The following is a 20,848-nucleotide window of genomic DNA, read 5'->3' on the forward strand; positions in this document are numbered from 1 at the left end:
TTATGTCGAAATGTTTCCGTTCTTTTTGTACGTGCTCCTGCCCTCTATACTATTCATTACCCATCAGATCCTAATAAGATCTCTTATCCATATAGTACACTCAGTCAGACAGCAAGCTTTTGAACTGACGGATTGTTATGCGTGATTGAAACCAAGGGTATCTTGCTTAGTCTTGTAGACAAATATATCTTCCATAATTTTTCATTCCGACATTAAGCTTTCTTAGTCCATAATCCTTCTATTTCGCAACATGTCATTAGGGGCTGCAGGAAATCACGATACTCCGACTTACCAGCTTGGGATACGGGCGGCCACGGCACAAAAAAAAAAAAAAAAAAAATGGACGTGGTTGAACTCGGTTAAACCAGCTTTGTCGAGCGATAGCACGGTTTTGCTTTCTTTGGGAAAGGACACAGCTGCTCGGTGCGGCAGCAGCAGCGAGTGAATTGATCTTCATGCTGCGTCTCGCTTCAGCGTGAACTAAGCGTCGACCGCCCACTTTGTCCACGCCGCAGATCTCTTTCAAAACATCGGCGCCGTGGGCGGCGTACGTAGCAGCCGCCGATAGTCGCAGGCTAAGTCCCAGTTTGACGTTGACTGAGCTTGAAGGTCACATTTACGGAATCAGGCGTTTTCTGTGTTTGTGCCTGGAGTATAGTGGAGCTATCGCTCTAAAACGCGGTTGACTAACCAAGTGCGGGAAAACCGGAACGGCGGCGGAGACTTGCGCACTCGCCGCTTGCTAGTGACCCAAGAGAGTCGGGTGATGTCAAACGGATCTGACGGGACACACTCGGTGGCGCCGATAGCGCTTGCTATTCCCGCACGCTGTCCGCGAAAGGAAGATTTCCCTGCTCCCCAACCTGCTTGGCGCGCGGGCGAGAGTCATGCGTCCCGAGGATACCCACTTCCTTTCCCTTACAAATTGGATTATGAAGAGGGATCAGGAAACAACAAAATACCATGTGTCGGTGCACCCGGGAAAACTAGACAGTGCTGATCAAATAGCCTGAGTGGAAAAGCAAGCCGCTGATCTCTGCCCCGCCGCTTAAAGCAGCACGGTTCGTTCATTTTGTTACGCAATAATTAGCTGGGGCTCACGACAGTGCAAATGTGCACTAGTACAGAACAGATAGTATGTCTCTTGACCTTCATTTACGCGATCGACTTTTTATATAAATTTGGGCTTTCGGTTGTTTTCAATTTCTGTTGTTTAACATGCAAGTGTGTTTAAGCCTGCATTATCGGAGGTGTTGCGGGCAGCTTTGAAGATCGCTTGTATTCTCATTCAGAAAATGAAGGGACCGAAACATTGCGTTTAGTTCTCTAGTCGTAACTTTTAATAATTTGGTCCTTCATGGAGGGAGGCCACTGTAGTGATTCGGCCTTTTTTGAAGCCTTGTCATTCTTGCCTGTAAACGTTCCCCTAATCGATGACTTTTAAAGCCATTTTGAGATGCCTCTCCGGCATTAATTTCTCCTTATACAAGGGTTCCGCTGACGTTTTGCAGAATTGAGCCTCCTGGCATGAGCAGTGAGTGTGGACCCGTGTGCTGGGGGGACACTGTTAAATTAGTGTGTTATGGTGATTTCTGGTATGGCGCCTTGGACGCAGCGGAGCGTGGAGAAGGGACGTGGAGCCCAAACTAAAATCAGATTGACTGCGTCAGCAGGTGCTCGACGGGCGGGGGAACCCTGCGCGAGATATGGAACATAAGCCTGCGCGTCCCTGCAGGTGCGACGATATGGCCCTGCCTTGACCAAGCTGCCGCCGTTACAGTGGACTTCACCCCCAGAGGCGGCAGTACGACGAGTGATGGAACCTACGAGACACAAGTGGATGTGCTGTGGCGTGCGCCGCTCGTACATGTCAGTCAGCCGAGTTGACGGAGCCGTAGGGGGCGAGCTTGTCGTACTAACGGGTTGTCAATATGGGCTGGCTAGAGGCGTTCAAGCACAATGGTGTCTGGTCGTCCATCAATGGAAAATGATAAATGTGCTGCGGTGTTCGAGCACGGGGCAAGAGCCCAGGTTGTGCGTTTTTAGTAGCTTGCGATGGGCAGACTGTCGCACAAAGACATGTGTAGCATGCCGAATATCCGGAGAAACGTAGGAGACTCAAGGTGCAGGTGCTTTCCTGGGAACTGAGTGGATGGATTGGAATATGGTACGCAAACGCGTAACGTAAACGGTGGTTCAGGGCAGTGGAGTCGCAGCTACGAGGAAGTAGCAGGGAAGACGAAGGGTGGTGCCATAAACAAAGCTGGGCACTTTATCAGCCTAAGTCACCTTTCAACCCCGTGCTTATGCCAAGAAGGGTTAGGTGAACGTGCTGAGCTCACTCTGAAGACGTCTTTCGCCGTGAGTGCAGTGTTCGGGTGACAGTGAAAACGCTGAATACCGTTGGTTTATGGGTGGCAGGCCGTAGTACGTAGTCTCCTGGTGCCGAGAAGACGATGCAGTTTACTGAAGGGGCTGGTGTCAAATTGTCGACCTCGGTCCGTTATTATGCAAGATGGACAAGCAAACCGCAAAACCCAAGTAGGCAAGAAAGCTGCCGCGTTCGAAGGCGCCGACATGTCCGGGATAGGCGTAGCTTCTGGCCATCGTGTGTACCTGTCGATACAGGAAAGTAGGTGGCGATGACCTTGACAGGGAGGAAGTAGACCCACAATGTCCAGATTAACCTTGTCGTATTGGGTGTTAGGTGGAAAGAAGGCGTTTGACGGAGCGACAGGACGACGTTGAACCTTCGATCGTTGGCATGCTATACAGGAACGCACCCACTCCCGCACTTGGGCGTTCAGTTGAGTGAGGCCAGACACAGCGACTAGAAAGTAGTTTCTGCGTTGCCTTTATGCCGGGATGAGAGCGGTTGTGAACAGCTTCAAAAAAGGGCACGATGCAGGTTAACAGGCACAAATGGTCGGGGTGAGCCGGTGGAGGTGTCGCAGACGATGATGAAACCCCCGGGAAAAACGATCTCCTCTAGTTGTCGTGATGTGGACAACCGTCGGAGGAGGTCGATTTTCGTGTCGTCGCTTTGCTGGCGATCTAGAAGGTCCAAGTGACGGAATGACGGGACTTAGAGGTGACATTGCTAACAGCGTCTACACGACTCGGTACATCTGTAGGAATGTTTTCTGCAGCCTTGACATGCCGGAAATCTGATAAATTCGGAGATGAAAGAAAGCTGACTTATTTCTCTCGGAGTGTTGGTCGATGCTGACCTGTTGACCGCATAGTCGAGGGGTTTGTGGTCAGTGAGGATTACAAAGTGACGACCCTCGACAAAGTGCCGAAAATGCTTTACTTCGAGGTAGGAACTATAGCCCAAAGACGCTGTACCGTGTTTGTGCCGGCTTGAGCTGGGAGAAAGACGAAATGCTGCCATGGGGGTTCCGTGTAGAAGGTGTAGAACAGAAGGTGTAGAACAGCACCCACAGCTGTGCTGGACGCGTTGGTCATAATCAAGGTTGGCACTTCAGGCTTGGCGTGTACAAGCAGTGTGGCCTTGGTGAGCGAGATGTGTATTTGAATAATTGCCTCGGTAGCCTCTTCAGTTCATAGCAAGGAGGACACTTTGTTCTGTCTTGGCAGCATGAGGTCGAGAGCAGCGCCTGGTTGAGCGCATTTGGGGTTGAAGCGGCGATAAAAGAATTATGAAGCTGAAGAACTGGCGTAACCTTGTCACTGATGTGGGCAGAGGGAAATCCTTAATGGCGCGAACCTTATCTGGTAGCTGCTTAATACCGGAAGAGTCGTCCAAATGTCCAAGGAACTTAAGTTTCTGTTCTCCAAGTTGACCCTTCGTCGCATTGATCACGACCGCATGGCTTCTAAGGCGCGATAACAGCATTATGAATGCTTCATGTGCTCGTCAGGGGTGGAGCATGCAACGAGCAGGTCGTCCACGCAAGCAAATACGAAAGAGGGCCCCCGATTCTGAGATGCTTCACGTGCTCATCACGGGCGGAACTTGCAATGTGCAGGATGTTTACCTAACGAAAGTCGAAAGGGGACCCTAGAGTAACCGAGTCTATAAACCTTTGGAAAGAATGGACAGCGTTGTAAATGCCCAAAGTCATTCGAACAAGTTCGAAGAGACCAAACGGAGGGGGGGGGGGGGGATTAAGGCGGTCTTCAGCATATCGTCTGCCACGACGCGTAGCTGATGGTAGGCACGCACCAGGTTCAGCTTCGACAAGATCGTCACCCCGTGAAGGGCAACCGTGAAGTCCAGGATGTCTCTCAGAGAATACCTGCCCGGAACTGTTTTTCTGTTTAGTGCACAGTAGTCGCCGCAAAGTCGCCAGTTTCCAGTTTTCTTAAGAACGATGGGTAGTGAAGACGCCCAGCCGCCAGAAGGTCGCACGATGCAGAACTCGAGCGTGTGCGCCAAATTTGCTCGCGCGATTTATATTTGTTGAGGCGCCAATCGACGTAGACAAATGTACGGAGGGAATGTTTGGTATGATATGGCGGCGTATACATCGCATTGTACAGGTTGCGTCCATTAAGGTGGTCGAGTGAGGCTCGGAAATTATCGGAGAGCGGCCGAAGGACCGTCAATTACAATGGCCAGTTCTGCAATCAGAGGCACAAGGGTGGACGATACGCCTGCGACTGCATATGAGTCACGCTGTCGAGAAGCCGTCGACGCGTGACATCAACCAGGAAGCCATGACTTGTAACGAAGTCAGCTCCGATGATTGCACGACGGACCTCGGGAACAATAAACACTGAACGAAAAGCTCGGCGTGAGCCCATGTTCAGGGTGAGCGATGGCTGTGTCTGTGCAGGAATTCTTGTGCCGCTTACCGACTTCAGGTAGGAAGTTGATGGCTGTTGACGATCCGTTTGCAGTGCAGGGGTGATACTGACTTCAGCGCCCGCATCGACCAGGAACTTCTGACCTGTGACATGGTCGCGCACATAGCACAGGTGACTTGCAACTTAGGCGCTACCACTCGTTGCCTCTAAAGGTCGGCCAGACGGTGTGCATGCCGCGTGCAGGGGCGCATACAGTGGAGTGCGTCCTCTTCGAAACAGCTATGGTAGCAGCACACTCCGGGTGGAATGGGGCAGTGTGAATTGGAGGCTGGTGTGCGGCGAGAAATGCTGGTGCACCGTCGACGATTGTGAGAAGGCGAAGAGTGCCGATGTTCTGATACAGATCCGCTGCGCTCAAGGCGATCGCAGACGCTGTCAAGCGACGACGGAGTGGTGGAAGAGGTATTCAGCATAGCCGGACTCGAAGAAGAGAAACACAACTTCATTTTTATTGACTTATTGTGGAACATTTGTTAGTGATGAAGGCACAAAGGTATACATGTTCGGCATAGGATTAGAGCTCATTCATCTTGTCGGTGCCAGTATGTGTGAGCGATATACTCGTTGAAATGCTTTGCGGGATATTACGACATAAATATGTGACATAACGCAATAGGACCGCGAACGTGACATAACTTCATAAACCTATTAAATTGCGAGAATTTACTTGTTCAACCAGATTTTCTTTACTCAACGTCTTAATGAAGATATCGCCGATTACGCATTCAAATGAACAGCTTTACAGTGACCTCCTCATTTATTCGATAAAAATTATATAGAATAAGGGAGGCGACTTTGTGCTTAACATCCACATTGTTGTGCGACGCAGATCATCCGGGAGCCTCCCCCGAGGAGGACGAAGTTGTCAGGGAAGGCGATGCCTACAACGTCGTCCTCCGCTGCCAGCTTGGATCACACTCCATCGTGCTAGGCGCCGAAGTTAAAGCGGTGGACCCCTCTGTTCAATGCGAGCCCGGTTCCACGGCTGGCTACGTGGAGTTCAAGACGAACCGCAAGCACCACAATCAGCTGCAGCGGAACAAGTTCTACACGTGTGTACCACAAGGAACTCCACAGATGTGGATTATTTTCTTGCGGACATTGTAATCAACACGCGTGAAATGGCGACTGGTTCTGCTTCATAGTTAAGCACCTATCTTGAGAAACAAACTTTTGATAAATTAGAGCAGTGCCACCATGTTTCCTAGGTGTCTAAAACTTGGCGGACTTACTAATTTTGGCAGTATATGAAAATATCTAGAGAAATTTAAGTTTTCGCATCAGAGTTATATGAAACCTAAAACCCGGACACTACGGCCAACGACCAACGCCAATATTAGGACCAGCGTACTTTTAAAAGTACAGTACCATTTCCTCTTGTGAATAATTAAAGAACTGTACTGTGTTCCTTAGTATCCTATATCGATAATAGTTCTGCCAAGACGGCCACATCGTAGTTTTTTTGTAAGCTGCCTGATGTATTTGGTTTATTCATGGCCAAACTTGAAGCGCTGAACATGGCAGGGACTGCTGTTCATTTTTATGAAGCATATCCCATGCTTGACGAAGCTGAGGTTTGTGTGGAAGTTTTAATAAAGAATGGCGTAAAGGATGAATGCATGACGATGCATATTTGTAGCGTCGCGTGAAAATGAATATAGGAGTACTTTGTAAAGTACACTGGGCCTATGTGTATGCTAGAGGGGTGTGCTTGTTCTCCGAGCACACACGATGGTTTTTTTACCATTATTTTTGCTGACCACAAACGCGACAGATATCGTTGCAGGTAAAAAAAAAACGCCTTAATGATTACACTGCTATTATTCATCCTGGTTCCTTTCTTGCTGCCGAGAAAGATGACCACGCTTTTATCTCCACAGTCAATAAACTAGCGAGCCGTGTTGCACTAAATTAAATAAAAAGAAATGTAGATACCATATGAACTCTATTTAAAAAGGCGAATAATTTATGCAGGACTTTATAATAAATTGAAAAATAGGTGGGATGAAACAGAAAAAAAAACAAAGACGATCTATATTCTGCCAATTCAGATGAGTTATGCAATGAAAGTAGAGCAACCCACGTTGGGGAACCAGACGTAGATCACATCTCTTCAAGGGTTAGAAAAGTCTAACGAAAGTGTTGCCGATCAAATCATACACAGGACTGAAATGCAAGGACCGATTGTTATTGGAGGAGATGCCACTACCATTGGACGAAATTCTGCCTTGAAAAGCTGAATTTAGCATAAGATGTCACGTGTTTATCTGCATTAATATATTTTCATCACGCGCGCCTCCGAAAGCAGCACCAGTCCTTCCCCATAAAACCATGCTACACACTTGAATAGTAAACACCTCCTGGCAAAGAATATTTCCCACTAAAATCCTCATTTGCGACCAGAAGGTCATGAAGGCATAGGAAAATTTTGCTTGACTCTTCGCTGCAAGCCTTTGTTTTTTGAAGCTCCAAAATATCGCATTTACATTTGGTGACCTACGTCAGGTTTTGCTCCCACAAATGTCCAGCGCACTTTATAAAGTACAATATCGTAGCATTTGAAAAAAAAATGAATATAGATGAACTAATGTAACTCATAAAAAATATTAAGAGCAAGTTACCCCACTGAGTACCAAAGGAGTGAGGTCAAGGAGCGCTCTTACTTGCGTGTGTTTTGCCTGCGGCGTCTTCGCTTTATTGCTGCAGAAACATGTCTGCGAGTATAGGATGAACATAGCCCATCGACATACAAATGTAGCTGTTAGCGTAAAACATTGCGATAATCTTATATTCTTGGGCGAGATTTAGCTGGGACCGCAAGCATCGGCCGGCTTGCTTAAAGCCGGCCCCCTGCAGGGATGCAGGGGCGCCAACGATCGCCGCTCAATATGGCGCCCGCAAGAGAGGGAAGCTGGCGCAATAGGCAGTGGGGGGGATGGGACTGAGGGAGGGAGGGAGGGAGAGGGGCAGCGTTGTTCTGCGACCACAACTGCGTATTTCGTGACCGCACGCAGGTAGGGTAGGGGAGAGGGGGGCGGCGATTAAGGCTCAATCACACCGGCGACTTGAGGAGGTTGCGCGATCATTTGCGACTCGCGACCAAAAAGAGACCGAAGGCGACCGATGCACACACCGGCAATCCCAGCTGAGCGCTACCCGCAAGTCACAATCTCGGAGATTATCGTTCTCAGCGAGAACTCCACGCAGTTCGCGCGCACTTCGCTGGCACTCTGTACATTGCTTTCGCATTCCCGGCAACAGCCATGGATTTTGATTCGAGTGAACAGGAAGATGTCGTCCCTGTGCTGATGTGCTCTGCCGTGGTGTCAGCTGTGGCAGCGCGGAAGCCTCTGAAGAAAACGCGACGCTGGTGGGTGCGCCCGTGCCTCCGCGCGCGTGAAGTGGCCGGCCACGCAAGCTGCCTCCTGCCCGAACTTTGTGCGCATGACGACGAGTATTATCGAGAGTAAGTTGTAATTTCTACTTCGCGTTGCGTGGGATTCGGTGCATAATATTAAAGCGAAGCTGTTCACATGCTGTTCACCTTTGGGTGGCGTGCTCATCCAATGAACGGCGGCTGAAAAAACGGGCTTGTGTTTGTTGTGCTTTCTTTTGCTGCTGTTCAGCTTCCAGCGAATGCGATCGCGTACATTCGACACGTTGCTGCAACTACTGTGTCCCAGCATCGCAAGGAGGAGGAGGAGGAGAGAAAGAGAAGGCAGGGATGTTAACCAGAAATGCGTCTGGTTGGCAAGGCATGACACCAATTACCGGCCTGTAGTCTGCATGCTGGCGTGGACATTGAATTTGGCCTGGAGGACGCCGGATGAAAACACACAACACTTTCGGCGCGGCGCTGATTGGTTGAGCAGCTTTGCGACCACGGTCGCGCGACTGAAAAATCGATCAGCGAGCGACTGGCCCAAAATAGTCGCTTTTCGAGAAAAGTGATCATTTGCGACCATTTGCGACTGGTCGCTTTGCCACCAACTTGGTCGCGCAACCGCTGTCAGGCATCTTTCGTTTATGCCTCTCTCACTTTCTGTCAGTCGCCGGTGTGAATGAGCCTTTACTCGGGCACCAACTGCGTACTTTGCGGGGCCGTGCGCGCTCGCGCGCCTTATCTTCAAAGCGATCTGCCGGCGGCTCATACCTTTGTGCGTGCTTTGTGTTCTCGTCGCTCAGTTTGCGTTGAAGCGTTACTCAGCACGAAGGTCACTTCGCTCGCTGCTGCTCCCGCGCTTCCTGACGCCAGCGTTTTGACAGCGAGTGTCCGCGGTGATCGAGTGTGATGTGTTCAGGTTTGTCTGTGCGCGCTGACACCATGCTTGTTAATTTAGTTAGTAAGCGAATGAAGTTAGTAGGCGAAAAGTTTAAACAGCCTAGAAAACTACTATCCTTACTTCGTATAGCTGTCTACTAATTCGCTATCGCAATCGATGGTTGAAACTACCGCTTTTTTTAGACTCTCGGTTAACGTTCGATGATCATGCGTGAATTCTTGAGAATGCTATGTATATACATTATTCGGCATTATATTTAAAATAACAGAAGCGTTTTGAAACAAAGAATGCGTTCTACTTTTGTGATTCGCTTTGGTGCGAGAAAAACTTCAGTTTTGTTCAATTGCCTGAAACAACAGAACTCTCAAGAATTCACGAAAAGATTTATGGGGTAAGACGCGATGCTCGCTTGCTTTACGATCGCTTATTGCGGCAGACACAGTATGATTTCGAGCACATTTTGCGGAGTTTCGACATTTTCACTCACTGCTTCTTGCAATTACCGTGATGCGACTTTACTTATAATTGTGCACACCCTAGTTTCGTATGACAGCTTAGCTTCGCTACTTGTTTACTGCAGCGGTACCAGGCTTGCGCAACACCGGTGCATTTTTTTTACGTTCATGATGGGTCTAAACTAAGCCCTATTATCCTCCTCAACTAAGCTCAATACACTAAGTCTAAATGTTCAGATTCTTTTTTCGTGCTTGCTTTTGCTAGTTAACGTTTTTATGCTTTCATTGCATATTGATAACGTCCATACCTGTTGTATTGTAAGTTTCTTAAGTATCACATTTTTATTTACTTGGTGCTTTTCTTAAAGATAATCATCAGCAGCAGCAACACTTGCAGAAATAGGCGAACGCGTGAATGAATGATTGTAGTAGCTTGGCATATCACAGTTTTAATAAAAACGGCTCATCTGCCATATTTTCGTAACTTCCTGTAAACTTGTTGATTCGTAAACAAGTTCATTCCTGGTCTTTCCGTGCTGTGTGCACACAGTATGAATATATGAATCAAACAAAGGGTATTCTATATCTGTTTTCATTTATCGTACAGTCAACCAGCGATAAGCGTTACTTGCGTCACCAATAAACATATTTTTCCGTGAAATAATGCTGCCGACGCAGACGAGCAACTGCTTACCCTGCCTTTCTTAGAGATGCTGACAAGTCTGATACCAGTGTTATTTTTCCTCAGTTGTGGTAAGGGACGATAGGTGAGCGATATTTTCATGAAAGTTATCCTGGTGTATAGCGCTAAAGCTAGTTAATTTCTTATCGTTGACTTCGCAGGTACAAGCTAATACAGTGGTGGGCCCACTGCCGTCTGGCTGGCATCCCAAGGGCCCTATGTGGCTTTCGCGACGACAACGGGATTGTGCTCTACATCAAGGAGTACGATGTCATGAAGATGCCGGAGGTGGCTAAGGTAAGTTGCGTGACACTTCAGTCGCAATTCTGTAGGATGCGTGCACGTGTCAATAGATCATTAGAACCCCGTATACAAAACAACTCGCATAAGCTATTTGAATAAGCTGCGTAGCGACACCCGCTGTTGAACTGTCGTCAGAATTGTTGGTTTTAAAACGGCGTGTCGGCTATATTATAACAAAGGTGATCGTGTGGAGACAGCAGTATTCATTTATCGAGGCTTCCAGGGAAGGGCCGTAGCTCCGGGGAGGTGTAATGCCACACGGCGTGCTGTGGGAAGGAAGAATTGGTAAAGAAAAGTCATTAAATCAACAACAAATATTGGCGTATTTACCGCTGGTTTGAAAATTGCGGTAAAGCGTAGCTTTAGTTCGTCTGCTGAAATGGTAAAGTAACGGTCACGGTAACACCGCGGTAACGGTTATGCGAATGTAGCGCGAATAGACGAGATAATTGAAGCAAATGACGTGAACGCAGTGTTACTTTTTTGAAATGGCTTAAGGTTCCGAAATACTTTTACAAATTTGAACACTAGCTGTTTATTTTTTTTAGTTTTAATTTATTCCTTTATTCTATTAAAGTCATGTGATATATTCTACGTATTCATTCTCATATGCGTACATATTCGCAAATTTATGTTTGCAGTATTTTATAAATCTCCTTTGCCATTGTTATATCGAACTACCTGGCCAATCCCCCAGAGTAGGTATGTGCCACTACCACCAAGGCTCTACATCTACATGTTAATGACATATGTGCAGTTCAATGCGTAACCAAACGTAATGCAGTTAGGAAGGTTTAACGTAATGACCTAAATGTTTAATTGCATGCGCGGCTCCTATTTAAAGGGGTAGTGACACGTTATTTGCTAAAGTTCTTTTTTTTGCCGTAAATAAAAGTCCTACCCTCTAAACCTTATAAAAAAGTTGTGACAAGATAGTTTAACATTATAGATTTTCTTCAGCCAGTCTCATTTTTTTTTTTGCCAGGAGGATACTTTGTAGTGACGTCACGACACAGCCTGTGCTCCTTTAAAAGGACATTGTGGCCACATTTGACACTCGCCCCTGCTTGCTAGGTCGCCTCATATGCTGCTATGTGTTGTAAGGTTGTAAGGGACGATGTAGCTGCATAGGATACGACCGAGCAAGTCGAAGAGAGTATCAAAGCGTCGCAAAGACCTGTTCCCACATTCTGTATCATCACATCACGACACAGTATCCTCCTGGAAACCAAAACTGAGTGTAGAGAAGCTGTTATATTAAATTACTAGCGGTGTTCTGATGACTGCCACTATCTTCTCTATGCTTTAGACGTCTAGCACTTTCATTCACCGCAATACATCGTCAAAATGTCGTGTCACTACCCTTACAAAGGGGGAAAAAAACCACATAAATGCAAACACCCAATTCAAGGATGACTTATGTTGCCAACTTCCTGTGTGCTGACTTCTTTACTTCTTGCCCTCTGGTATTAAGTAGCGGGTATTGACAGCAATGACGTGGCAACGCCATAATGGCGACGGAATGAGAGAAGTAAACGCTGTTCTGTAGCAGACCAGCCGCATAGCCCTCTCCATCGGGCAATGTTTCTTGGTGCAGAACTGCATTTTAGCACGAAAGAAGTTCTAGGTTTCCTGAATGTCTTACGTTATAGCTGCCCCAAAAATTCGTAGCACATCCTCTCACCATACAGTGCTGGTGCCATAATACTGTTTTGTATAGCAAATGTCTGTAGGCTCTTGCGTTCAAGGGCTATGTTAAGGTTACAATGCTTTGACAACACAACGGCAGCACCCATTGTAGTAATGCCCCCGAAACAGGAAAAATGTATTTCATGTAGGAGTCAAAAGAAATGCGTACTACAACGAAAGTTTACTCTTAGTAGGCATAAAATGTTTGGTGTGTGATATCCCACCTATAACTCCAATATTTTAATGCAAACGTGAGTAACATGTGCGTCCCATGGGATGGTTGACGAAAATGCAATTAAAAATTAAACTATGGGGCTTTACGTGCCAAAACCAGTTCTGATTATGAGGCACGCCATAGTGCGGGAGTCCGGAAATTTGGACCACTGTGGGTTCTTTAACATGCACTTAAATCTAAGTACGCGAGTATTTTCGCATTTCGCCCCCATCGAAATGCGGCCGCCGTGGCCGGGATTCAATCCCGCGACGAAAATATGATGTCAAGAGACCAAAATGTCTTAACGTACTCAATCATGCAGCCCGGGACACAGGAGATGTGGGGTCTTCTCATGTATTTACCTTTTGGGGTAGAACATTATTATTGTAGTTTGATTCTTGTTTGTAGTAAGAGAATTCAGTGCAGACTGTTGCGATAGTACGTGCAGTGTTCGGTTTGCTGAGTAAGCAACTTCGGTTAGATGAGAGAAAGTTAACATAAGGGAGCTCTCGTCCGCATATACAATAAACTTGGCAGTCATATGCCAGCAATGCGACGATGCCCATTTCGGCTCGAAAACTTATTTGACATCGCGCTAACCGAGCTTTGCTCAATTTCAGAGCCATTCCTGTTGTCTGCGTAAACCTTGCGGTCAGCGTGCAGTTGCTGGTTATAAGACAACCATAAGTGCAAAAATAGACACTCCTCTTCCGCCTGTTTATTGTTCTAGCGTTCCTATTTTATACGCCCGTGAATGTGAAAAGCGTTCACTGAGAATTAACCCGTTCAAAAGAAAATGGTGACATTTGACAATGTGACATTTGACATTTGACATTGTGACATTTGAAGTATGGCGTCAGACGTACCTCAAATAGTCGCCTTCACAATGTTACGTGTTTCTATGTTCATAACGTTCGCGGGTGCCATAGGTTAAGGAGAGGCACGCGCAGAACAGCCCAACGTGATTACCATATTATATATATTTTTGGATTATACTTTTGGTTAGTACGTCAACTGAAATATATTCGTAGCGCCATTTATGTTAATCAACACTGGCGATTCTCGTAAAGCCAGGAAACGGAACTTTCGATATAAGTGCGGTCGACTAAGCAAACAAATCACTTTGATTATGACGCGTCAAATCAAATATAATAAAGATAATTCCCCCAACTTAACGAAAAAAATTCATTGTACACTGCGCATGAAAACAGAACTTTCAAAAATCGATATTTCATTTTGAAACTGATCCTACACCCGTCATTCAAAATAGGTTAGCAGTGTACTTGGTTTAGTATTAGAGATATTAACTGGAACGTAATGTTAGAGTAATTCTGTTTATTTTCTCCATCAAATGTGGTCACTGAAATGCTTGTTGTGCTAAATCGTTTTGCTCCTTTTGATTACAGGGACATTGGTCAGAAGTCATATGTATGAAATTCTGCAACGAGCTGCTTTCCTTTATCAAAGAGAATGTTGAAGGGGATGACGGGAGGTCAGTGAAAATTACTATTGATCTTACCGGATTGCACTGCTCTCATTTAGGGAACGCTGATTTGTTAACGTATTTTAATCGTTTTCACAAAATTACCAGTCCTACCTAAGTAATAAGTGCTTTGTGTAAAAGGGATTAGAATCCTGAGTGCCGCCAGCCAAGGGATTCTTTGGTGAAAATGGTGACCTGCTGTCGTCAATACCACACATGCGCTACTAAGCGATTACAACCAGCATTTCTCCTTGTATCGATAACGTCCCTGATAGCGATTATTCCGAAGTGTTTAAAGCGAAGCTTTCTATGTCTCACTAATTCGTCCGTGAGCGCCGAAAACGCACTCCAGGAAAGGCAACTTAACTTACACAGTGGAACTATCGGCGCATCTGTGCACACAATAGAACAACAGCGCACGACATACGTATCGTAGAACACTACAGTTTACATTCGCAGCTGTACCGATTACAATGGGAACTGCAACTCCACGCTACCCAGACAAACTGTATACATCTGCACAGCATTCCTGGCCGTCACCATGAGTAGGCCGCGGGTGCAGCGCACGGCAGAAGAGGCTGCCGTATGGGAACGTAAGCGCGAGCGTGATCGTGCCCCTAAGGCCGATCCCGTGTATCAGCAATGGCAGAGCCTCTGACCATAGAGGTACTTTAACCAACTCTAGAGGAAAATTTCCTCATAGCGCCGATGTATTGAAATCGGGACCCGCAAGGGCGCCGCCATATTGCTACTCTATGCAGGCGCGCAGGCGCAGACGACGAGATGCGATTGAGACGAAGCGCACAATCAACGCGATATCGAGCCTACGTCAGTATGGTAGCGTCATCCATAGTTGAGGCGCCTACAAAATCAGCCTTTTAGACACCGTAAATTTTACATAGAAATTGGCTAAATAGCCATCCGATCTTTCTGAAAAATATACGGAATGAACTTAAGCGTTGTCCCTGCATACATACTACGTGTAAGTGCTTGCTTTTGCATACTACTTTGAATATTGTTAGTGCTACAAAAGTGAGTCGTAGAAACATGGTGGCGTCTTTGCGGTTCCCGCTTTTTTCTACCAGCTTTTCCTCTATAGTAAGTACACTATATATACCTCTGACCGTCTACCACAGCGTTCACAAGGCAATATGGTGCAAGTGTAGAGACGTCCGTGAACGTGTGTGTGTGCGTGTAATCAACGGCGACATGATCTAAAATAAAGGCTATTCAACTTAACGAACTGCATCTTCACTCAACTTCAACGTTTAAAAAATGCAATGTTAAACCAGCAGTCTAATCACACATGCATTGCATTGGGCCGATCAGCATTTCTTGGGTTCGTTGTGTGGTCGTTGGCTTTATACTTTGACTCAGTTTGCATGGGAAAAAGCTTCACGTTCAGCCATCTTTCTTTAAGAAAGGGGCTTTGAATTTTTGTTACTTCTCCCTCATAATCTGAAGATTCTAGCAGATTTTTGTTCAAAAAGAGTTCTACTTTCCCTTTCCACTCCGTACTTCGCCTATACACCAAATAACGGCATGATTCTTTGTTCTCGTTGCGCACTGGCCAATATGACCAAATGCATAATTGTTAGCACCACAGGCCGTCACTCACTCAATCACTCACTCACTCGCTCACTAACGCATGCACGTGTGCACTCACTCACTCGCTCACTAACGCATGCACGTGCGCACTCACTCGCTCGCTAACGCATGCACGTGCGCACTCGCTCGCTCGCTAACGCATGCTCGTGCGCACTCGCTCGCTCGCTAACGCATGCACGTGCGCACTCGCTCGCTCGCTAACGCATGCACGTGCGCGCTCGCTCGCTCGCTAACGCATGCACGTGCGCGCTCGCTCGCTCGCTCGCTAACGCATGCACGTGCGCACTCGCTCGCTCGCTAACGCATGCACGTGCGCACTCGCTCGCTCGCTAACGCATGCACGTGCGCACCGACTCGCTCGCTCGCTAACGCATGCACGTGCGCACCGACTCGCTCGCTCGCTAACGCATGCACGTGAGCACCGACTCGCTCGCTCGCTAACGCATGCACGTGAGCACCGACTCGCTCGCTCGCTAACGCATGCACGTGAGCACCGACTCGCTCGCTCGCTAACGCATGCACGTGAGCACTCACTCGCTCGCTCGCTAACGCATGCACGTGAGCACTCACTCGCTCGCTCGCTAACGCATGCACGTGAGCACTCACTCGCTCGCTCGCTAACGCATGCACGTGAGCACTCACTCGCTCGCTCGCTAACGCACGCACGTCAGCACTCACTCGCTCGCTCGCTAACGCACGCACGCACGCGCAGACGGACGGACACGCGCACGCACGCACGCACGCACAGGTCCACGTAGCGAGTAACAAATAACTTTTAATTACATCGCTACGGAGCGGTCAGGTCTACAAGCTTCCACAGGAGAGCACGCTCTAACTCGCTCAAGTCTGCTGAAGGCGGAAGTACATTGGCGGGGCGTCCTTTATGGAGTCTCGCCCAAAAGGAGAGAGCTGTCGCTCGGCACACGGAAGCCAGTACAACGGATTATAACCGCCACTGACCCAGGAGAGAGAAGTGCACTGGCGCGCAAACACAACCAGCGTGACATGTTGCTAAGACGTGGAACGTTTTAGCAACGTGTCACTCAAGTAGGCGCCGTCAGCAGGGAACGTATGGCTCAGCAACGTAGCACTCAAGACGAGAATGAAACGAGAACATTTGGGCATCGTTGCGAGAGCAAAACGAGATCACTCAGGCAAACAGGCAAAGCATTAGAAAATGAGGTCCAACCCCTTGTACAGGACCGCATTACACACGCTAGTTACTGCCCAAAGAAGTTACAACAAAAATATTGCTTCCGATTTAACCCTGTTTGTTCACAATATCACTCAAGCTGTAACTTCTAGTATAGGCTGAAGCTTAATTTGTCATTTGCAATAGCGACGTTTAAAAGGCACAGTGCACCATGCGCTTGTGATCTTTTAGGAATGAGACAGGGTTGACTGCTCTTTTGAACACCAGTGGTCTGTGGAATCCGCGGCGCGGGTTTGGCGCCACCTCCTTCGAGAGATGGTGCTGCGCTGCGTGGCCAGGTAAAGCCCAGGCCGGCAGCCTTCGGCAAGCAGCGGATGCTTCTTTGGCCTAGACGAGGTTCCGTTCCTAACAGGATCAGTTCGGCTGAGTACGCTCTCAGGCCTGCGTCGCGACAACATTCTGCTTTGCCGGTAGCCATTTCATGCTTACATCTACTCTCGATTACGGGAGGGCCAGCAATTTTTTTCTCGAGCTCTGTGTGGTCTGTGTTGAGTGCCATTTTGCAGTTGCGTGCAAAAGAGGTCGTTCATCAAGGATAGTGGCTTCTTGCTTGACTGAACAGCAAAGCGTTTTCTCCTTTAACACGAGTAACCTTTAGGAAAAGCGCCTATGTCCGTCTGGCCGCTTTTCCACTCGAAAATGTTTACTGCTACCTTTTGCGACGGTGTACATCACACAGGGCTCTAGTGCTATATTTATTTGTAACCCGTTCTCGTACTCTGTGTTACTACAGTCGTACGCGTGCCGCAAACACTCTTTACACTCTCCTTCAAGCTATCATTCGCAGAATGTGGGAAACGGCGTCCTTATAGGTATGACCACTTTATATTCCTTATGACTGTGTGCACATCCCTCCGGTATTTTTTTCAGTAAGCCTTCTGCAAAAAAGTCGCGTGATTCGGAGTGCATGAGTCGTCTTATTTGGTTCTTGAAGCTGTTTATCTGGTCACATGATTTAAGAAGTAAACTGTGGAAGTGTGAACAATCACGCTTTTCAGTGTTTGAAGCGATTCGTAGGAAAGGACTGGTTTATTGCGCTTCGATTCATGAAACCAGCAAACTTCAGTAGAGGAAAGATGTAGAACAAAGGCTGAAACCCTTATAAAATTGTAAGTAATTAATGACAGCATCAAAGGGTAAGGCATCCTAAATACTGCAATAGCATTATGGCAGTATTTATGGTGATGAGGCAAACGGTGGAACGAAAAAATAATTTATCACAATCTGGAATCACTGAAAATTGTTCTCGAAGGTACAGTTACTTGCTGACCTTCAAGGCAGTTCATTGTCTCACGCGCAGCCAGGGTCATATCACACAGTGAACACGAACTACCGACCGAATGTAGTGTTTAGTGTCGAAAACGGTTCGTATTTTAGTACCATATACCCCATAATAGTTTTAACCATTCTCACCTCCCATATGAGACCTCCGCTGTGCCTGTTAAGCATCTTGAAATTAACGTTAAGCCTGCGCCCAGTGTACATGGCTTTAGCTATTAAGTTAACGGCTGCTAATGAAAGTACTTTGGAAATACCATGGTGATACTTTAGTCTGGGGTGTCGGCCTCGAGGGTTGGCCTGGCGTGGTGTGCTTTAACGGATTCCTCCTTTCTTAGATGAATTCGAGCAGTCATTCTGATTCTGCAAGGTGCGTTATATCAATATACTTTGCTTAACGCCCCATACCTCTGCTTTCTGGAGAATTTGGACATGGGCGTGTCATTTTTCTTGTGTTACAGTAGAGACCGTTTTCTCCATAGGGCAAACTTGCACATAAATGTCAATCAATCAATCTTTATTTCGCATTCAATCATTTATAAAAGATGAACGCTGGGACAAGAACTAAAAGCTGCTTGTTAGCAGCTTGACAAGGTTCTTGCCCATATTCATGACAACGGCGGCATAATAAAATGTTTGTACACTTTAGTGTGTGCAATGTACAATCAATGACAGAGTATAAGTGAAAATGTGTAAGGTGAAATGTACAATCAGCGTTACAAAGCAGTGTGTTTAGTCAGTACAAATGACATATATGAATATACAGTATATATCAGATATACATAATTATTTTTGATTGGTTAAGGGTTAAAATTTATCATATTACATTCTATTAACATATGAAAACACAGACAGCAAATAAAGGTGTGTATAATTGTCTTGCAGGTGATATCCTATATGCGAAAATGTTACACATGGTAAAAAGAAAAAAGAGTTCTTGTAATTTTGGTTGAGGTACAGATGTATAACTGCATAGAAACACTAGTAGTCTTGCATGTTATTAAATCGTAAAACCACTTAATTAAAAGAGGTAAGTAGTGACTTCTCATAGCCAAAGGAACGCTATGAAAATTACTCAATTTGAATTAGGAAGTCTCGTATTGTTTTCCTAGTAATTTCAGATATATCGACATCTTTTCATGTAGTTTATTTAATAAGGATAGTGCGCGATGACTTAAACGATTTGATCCATAATTCGTACGGGAGAGTGGTAGCAGCCATCTCTTTCTTTCCCTAATGTTGTAGGATATATCTGTTGTTTCTGTTAGGTTGCACAAACCCAAGAGCGCTTCATTGTTATACTTAACATACCTCTGGTATTTAAGGGCAAGGTTCACTTCATATAAACTTGGTAGACAAATGATATTAAACTTCGAAATTAGTTCACATGTATGTGCGTCGAATGGTGGGTTTGCGATATGACGAACAGCCTTTTTTTGCAGTAGTAATAATTAAGTAATATTTTGCTTTGGACGTGGTATCCCACACAAAGCGACAATACATTAAATGAGATGAGAATAGGGCATTATAAAGGATCAGCTTAACTTTATATGGTATCGTCTCACGGAGTCTACAAAGCACGCCGCAAGCTTTGGCTAAACGGGATGCAATAAGTTCCACATGTTCATTCCATATTAATTTTTGATTAAATATACCACCCAAGGTTTTGACGTTAGGAACAAGTTCAATTACTTCAGAGCCAACCTGCAACAGTATGTCTTCACTCAGATGCTTTTGTGGAGGTGCAAAAATAACAGCTTTTGTTTTTGTTGTATTTAATTTGAGAGCGTTGACCTTGCTCCATTCGGCCAATTCTTTCAGTGTGACCTTTGCCAACAATGAGAGATCGCCGATACTACGAGACTGAAAAAAGAGGCTGGTGTCGTTCGCATAAATTATGAAGTTCGCGTCATTAGATATGTGGACAATGTCGTTAACATATATATTAAATAATACTGGCCCTAGTATACTTCCCTGGGGAACGCCCTGTGTAATTTCCCGGAGACGTGAGTCTTCTGATGAAATTGAAACGGAGTTGTTTTCTATGTTTAAGATAAGATTGTAAGAGCTTCAAAGAAATGCCCCGAAACCCATAATGTTCTAGTTTAGTAAGCAAAGTATGATGATTTAGCCTATCAAATGCTTTAGAGTACTCCACGAAAATTCCTAGCGTTAGTTCCTTATTTTCAAAACCATTTAAAATGAATTATTTCTGGGTTAGCAGAGCCAATTCAGTTGACATTCCCGCACGGAGCCCAAATTGTTTATTTGATATGAGGGAATGTTTATCACAAAATGACTTTAATCTTTTACAGATAACTTTTTCTAGTCCCTTGGACAGGACAGGCAGCTAGTACTGAGACTGGCCTGTAATTCGACAGCCTATTTTTGTCACCGTACTTGAATAAGACAGTAACTTTCGCGTGTTGCATTTTTTAAGGAAACATTCCAGTTGACAGTGATAGGTTCAAAATATGAGTAAGTACTGGTAGCAAGAGATCAAACACGAACTTAACACGTCTTATTTGAAGCCCGTTCACATCACGGGATTTACTATATTTTAATGAGATGAATGTCGTGTACACTCTATGTGGATCTGTAGGTTTAAGAAAAGCTGTATGTGCGTTGCGTGTGCCCAAATAGTTGATTACTGATTTGTCGTGAGTACTTTTTTTCAGACTGGTGAAATAATCATTAAACACAATGGCTAATTCTTTGCCTCTTAGTGTTCTATCCTCAACTAGGAGTGCAAGGTCAACACTATTGCGGACATCGGAATGCAAGAGCTTTTTAATTTCGCGCCATAA

At 46.0% G+C, this 20,848-nt stretch overlaps 1 protein-coding gene across 2 annotated transcripts in view; it reads left to right on the top strand.

Moving 5' to 3' along the window:
- Window positions 1-20,848, top strand: part of LOC119461722 (decapping and exoribonuclease protein-like) — a 52,312-nt gene that overhangs the window by 30,534 nt on the left and 930 nt on the right. Inside the window, exons 3-5 of one of the 2 annotated variants that reach the window (XM_037723092.2) lie at window positions 5,663-5,885; window positions 10,415-10,550; window positions 13,866-13,951. In XM_037723092.2, the coding sequence (XP_037579020.1) occupies window positions 5,663-5,885; window positions 10,415-10,550; window positions 13,866-13,951 (445 nt within the window). The remainder of the gene's footprint in view (window positions 1-5,662; window positions 5,886-10,414; window positions 10,551-13,865; window positions 13,952-20,848) is intronic. The other variant, XM_037723091.2, reaches the window with a different exon arrangement.

Source organism: Dermacentor silvarum, chromosome 8, assembly GCF_013339745.2.
Source record: "Dermacentor silvarum isolate Dsil-2018 chromosome 8, BIME_Dsil_1.4, whole genome shotgun sequence".
In the NCBI taxonomy this organism is placed as follows: Eukaryota; Metazoa; Arthropoda; class Arachnida; order Ixodida; family Ixodidae; genus Dermacentor; species Dermacentor silvarum.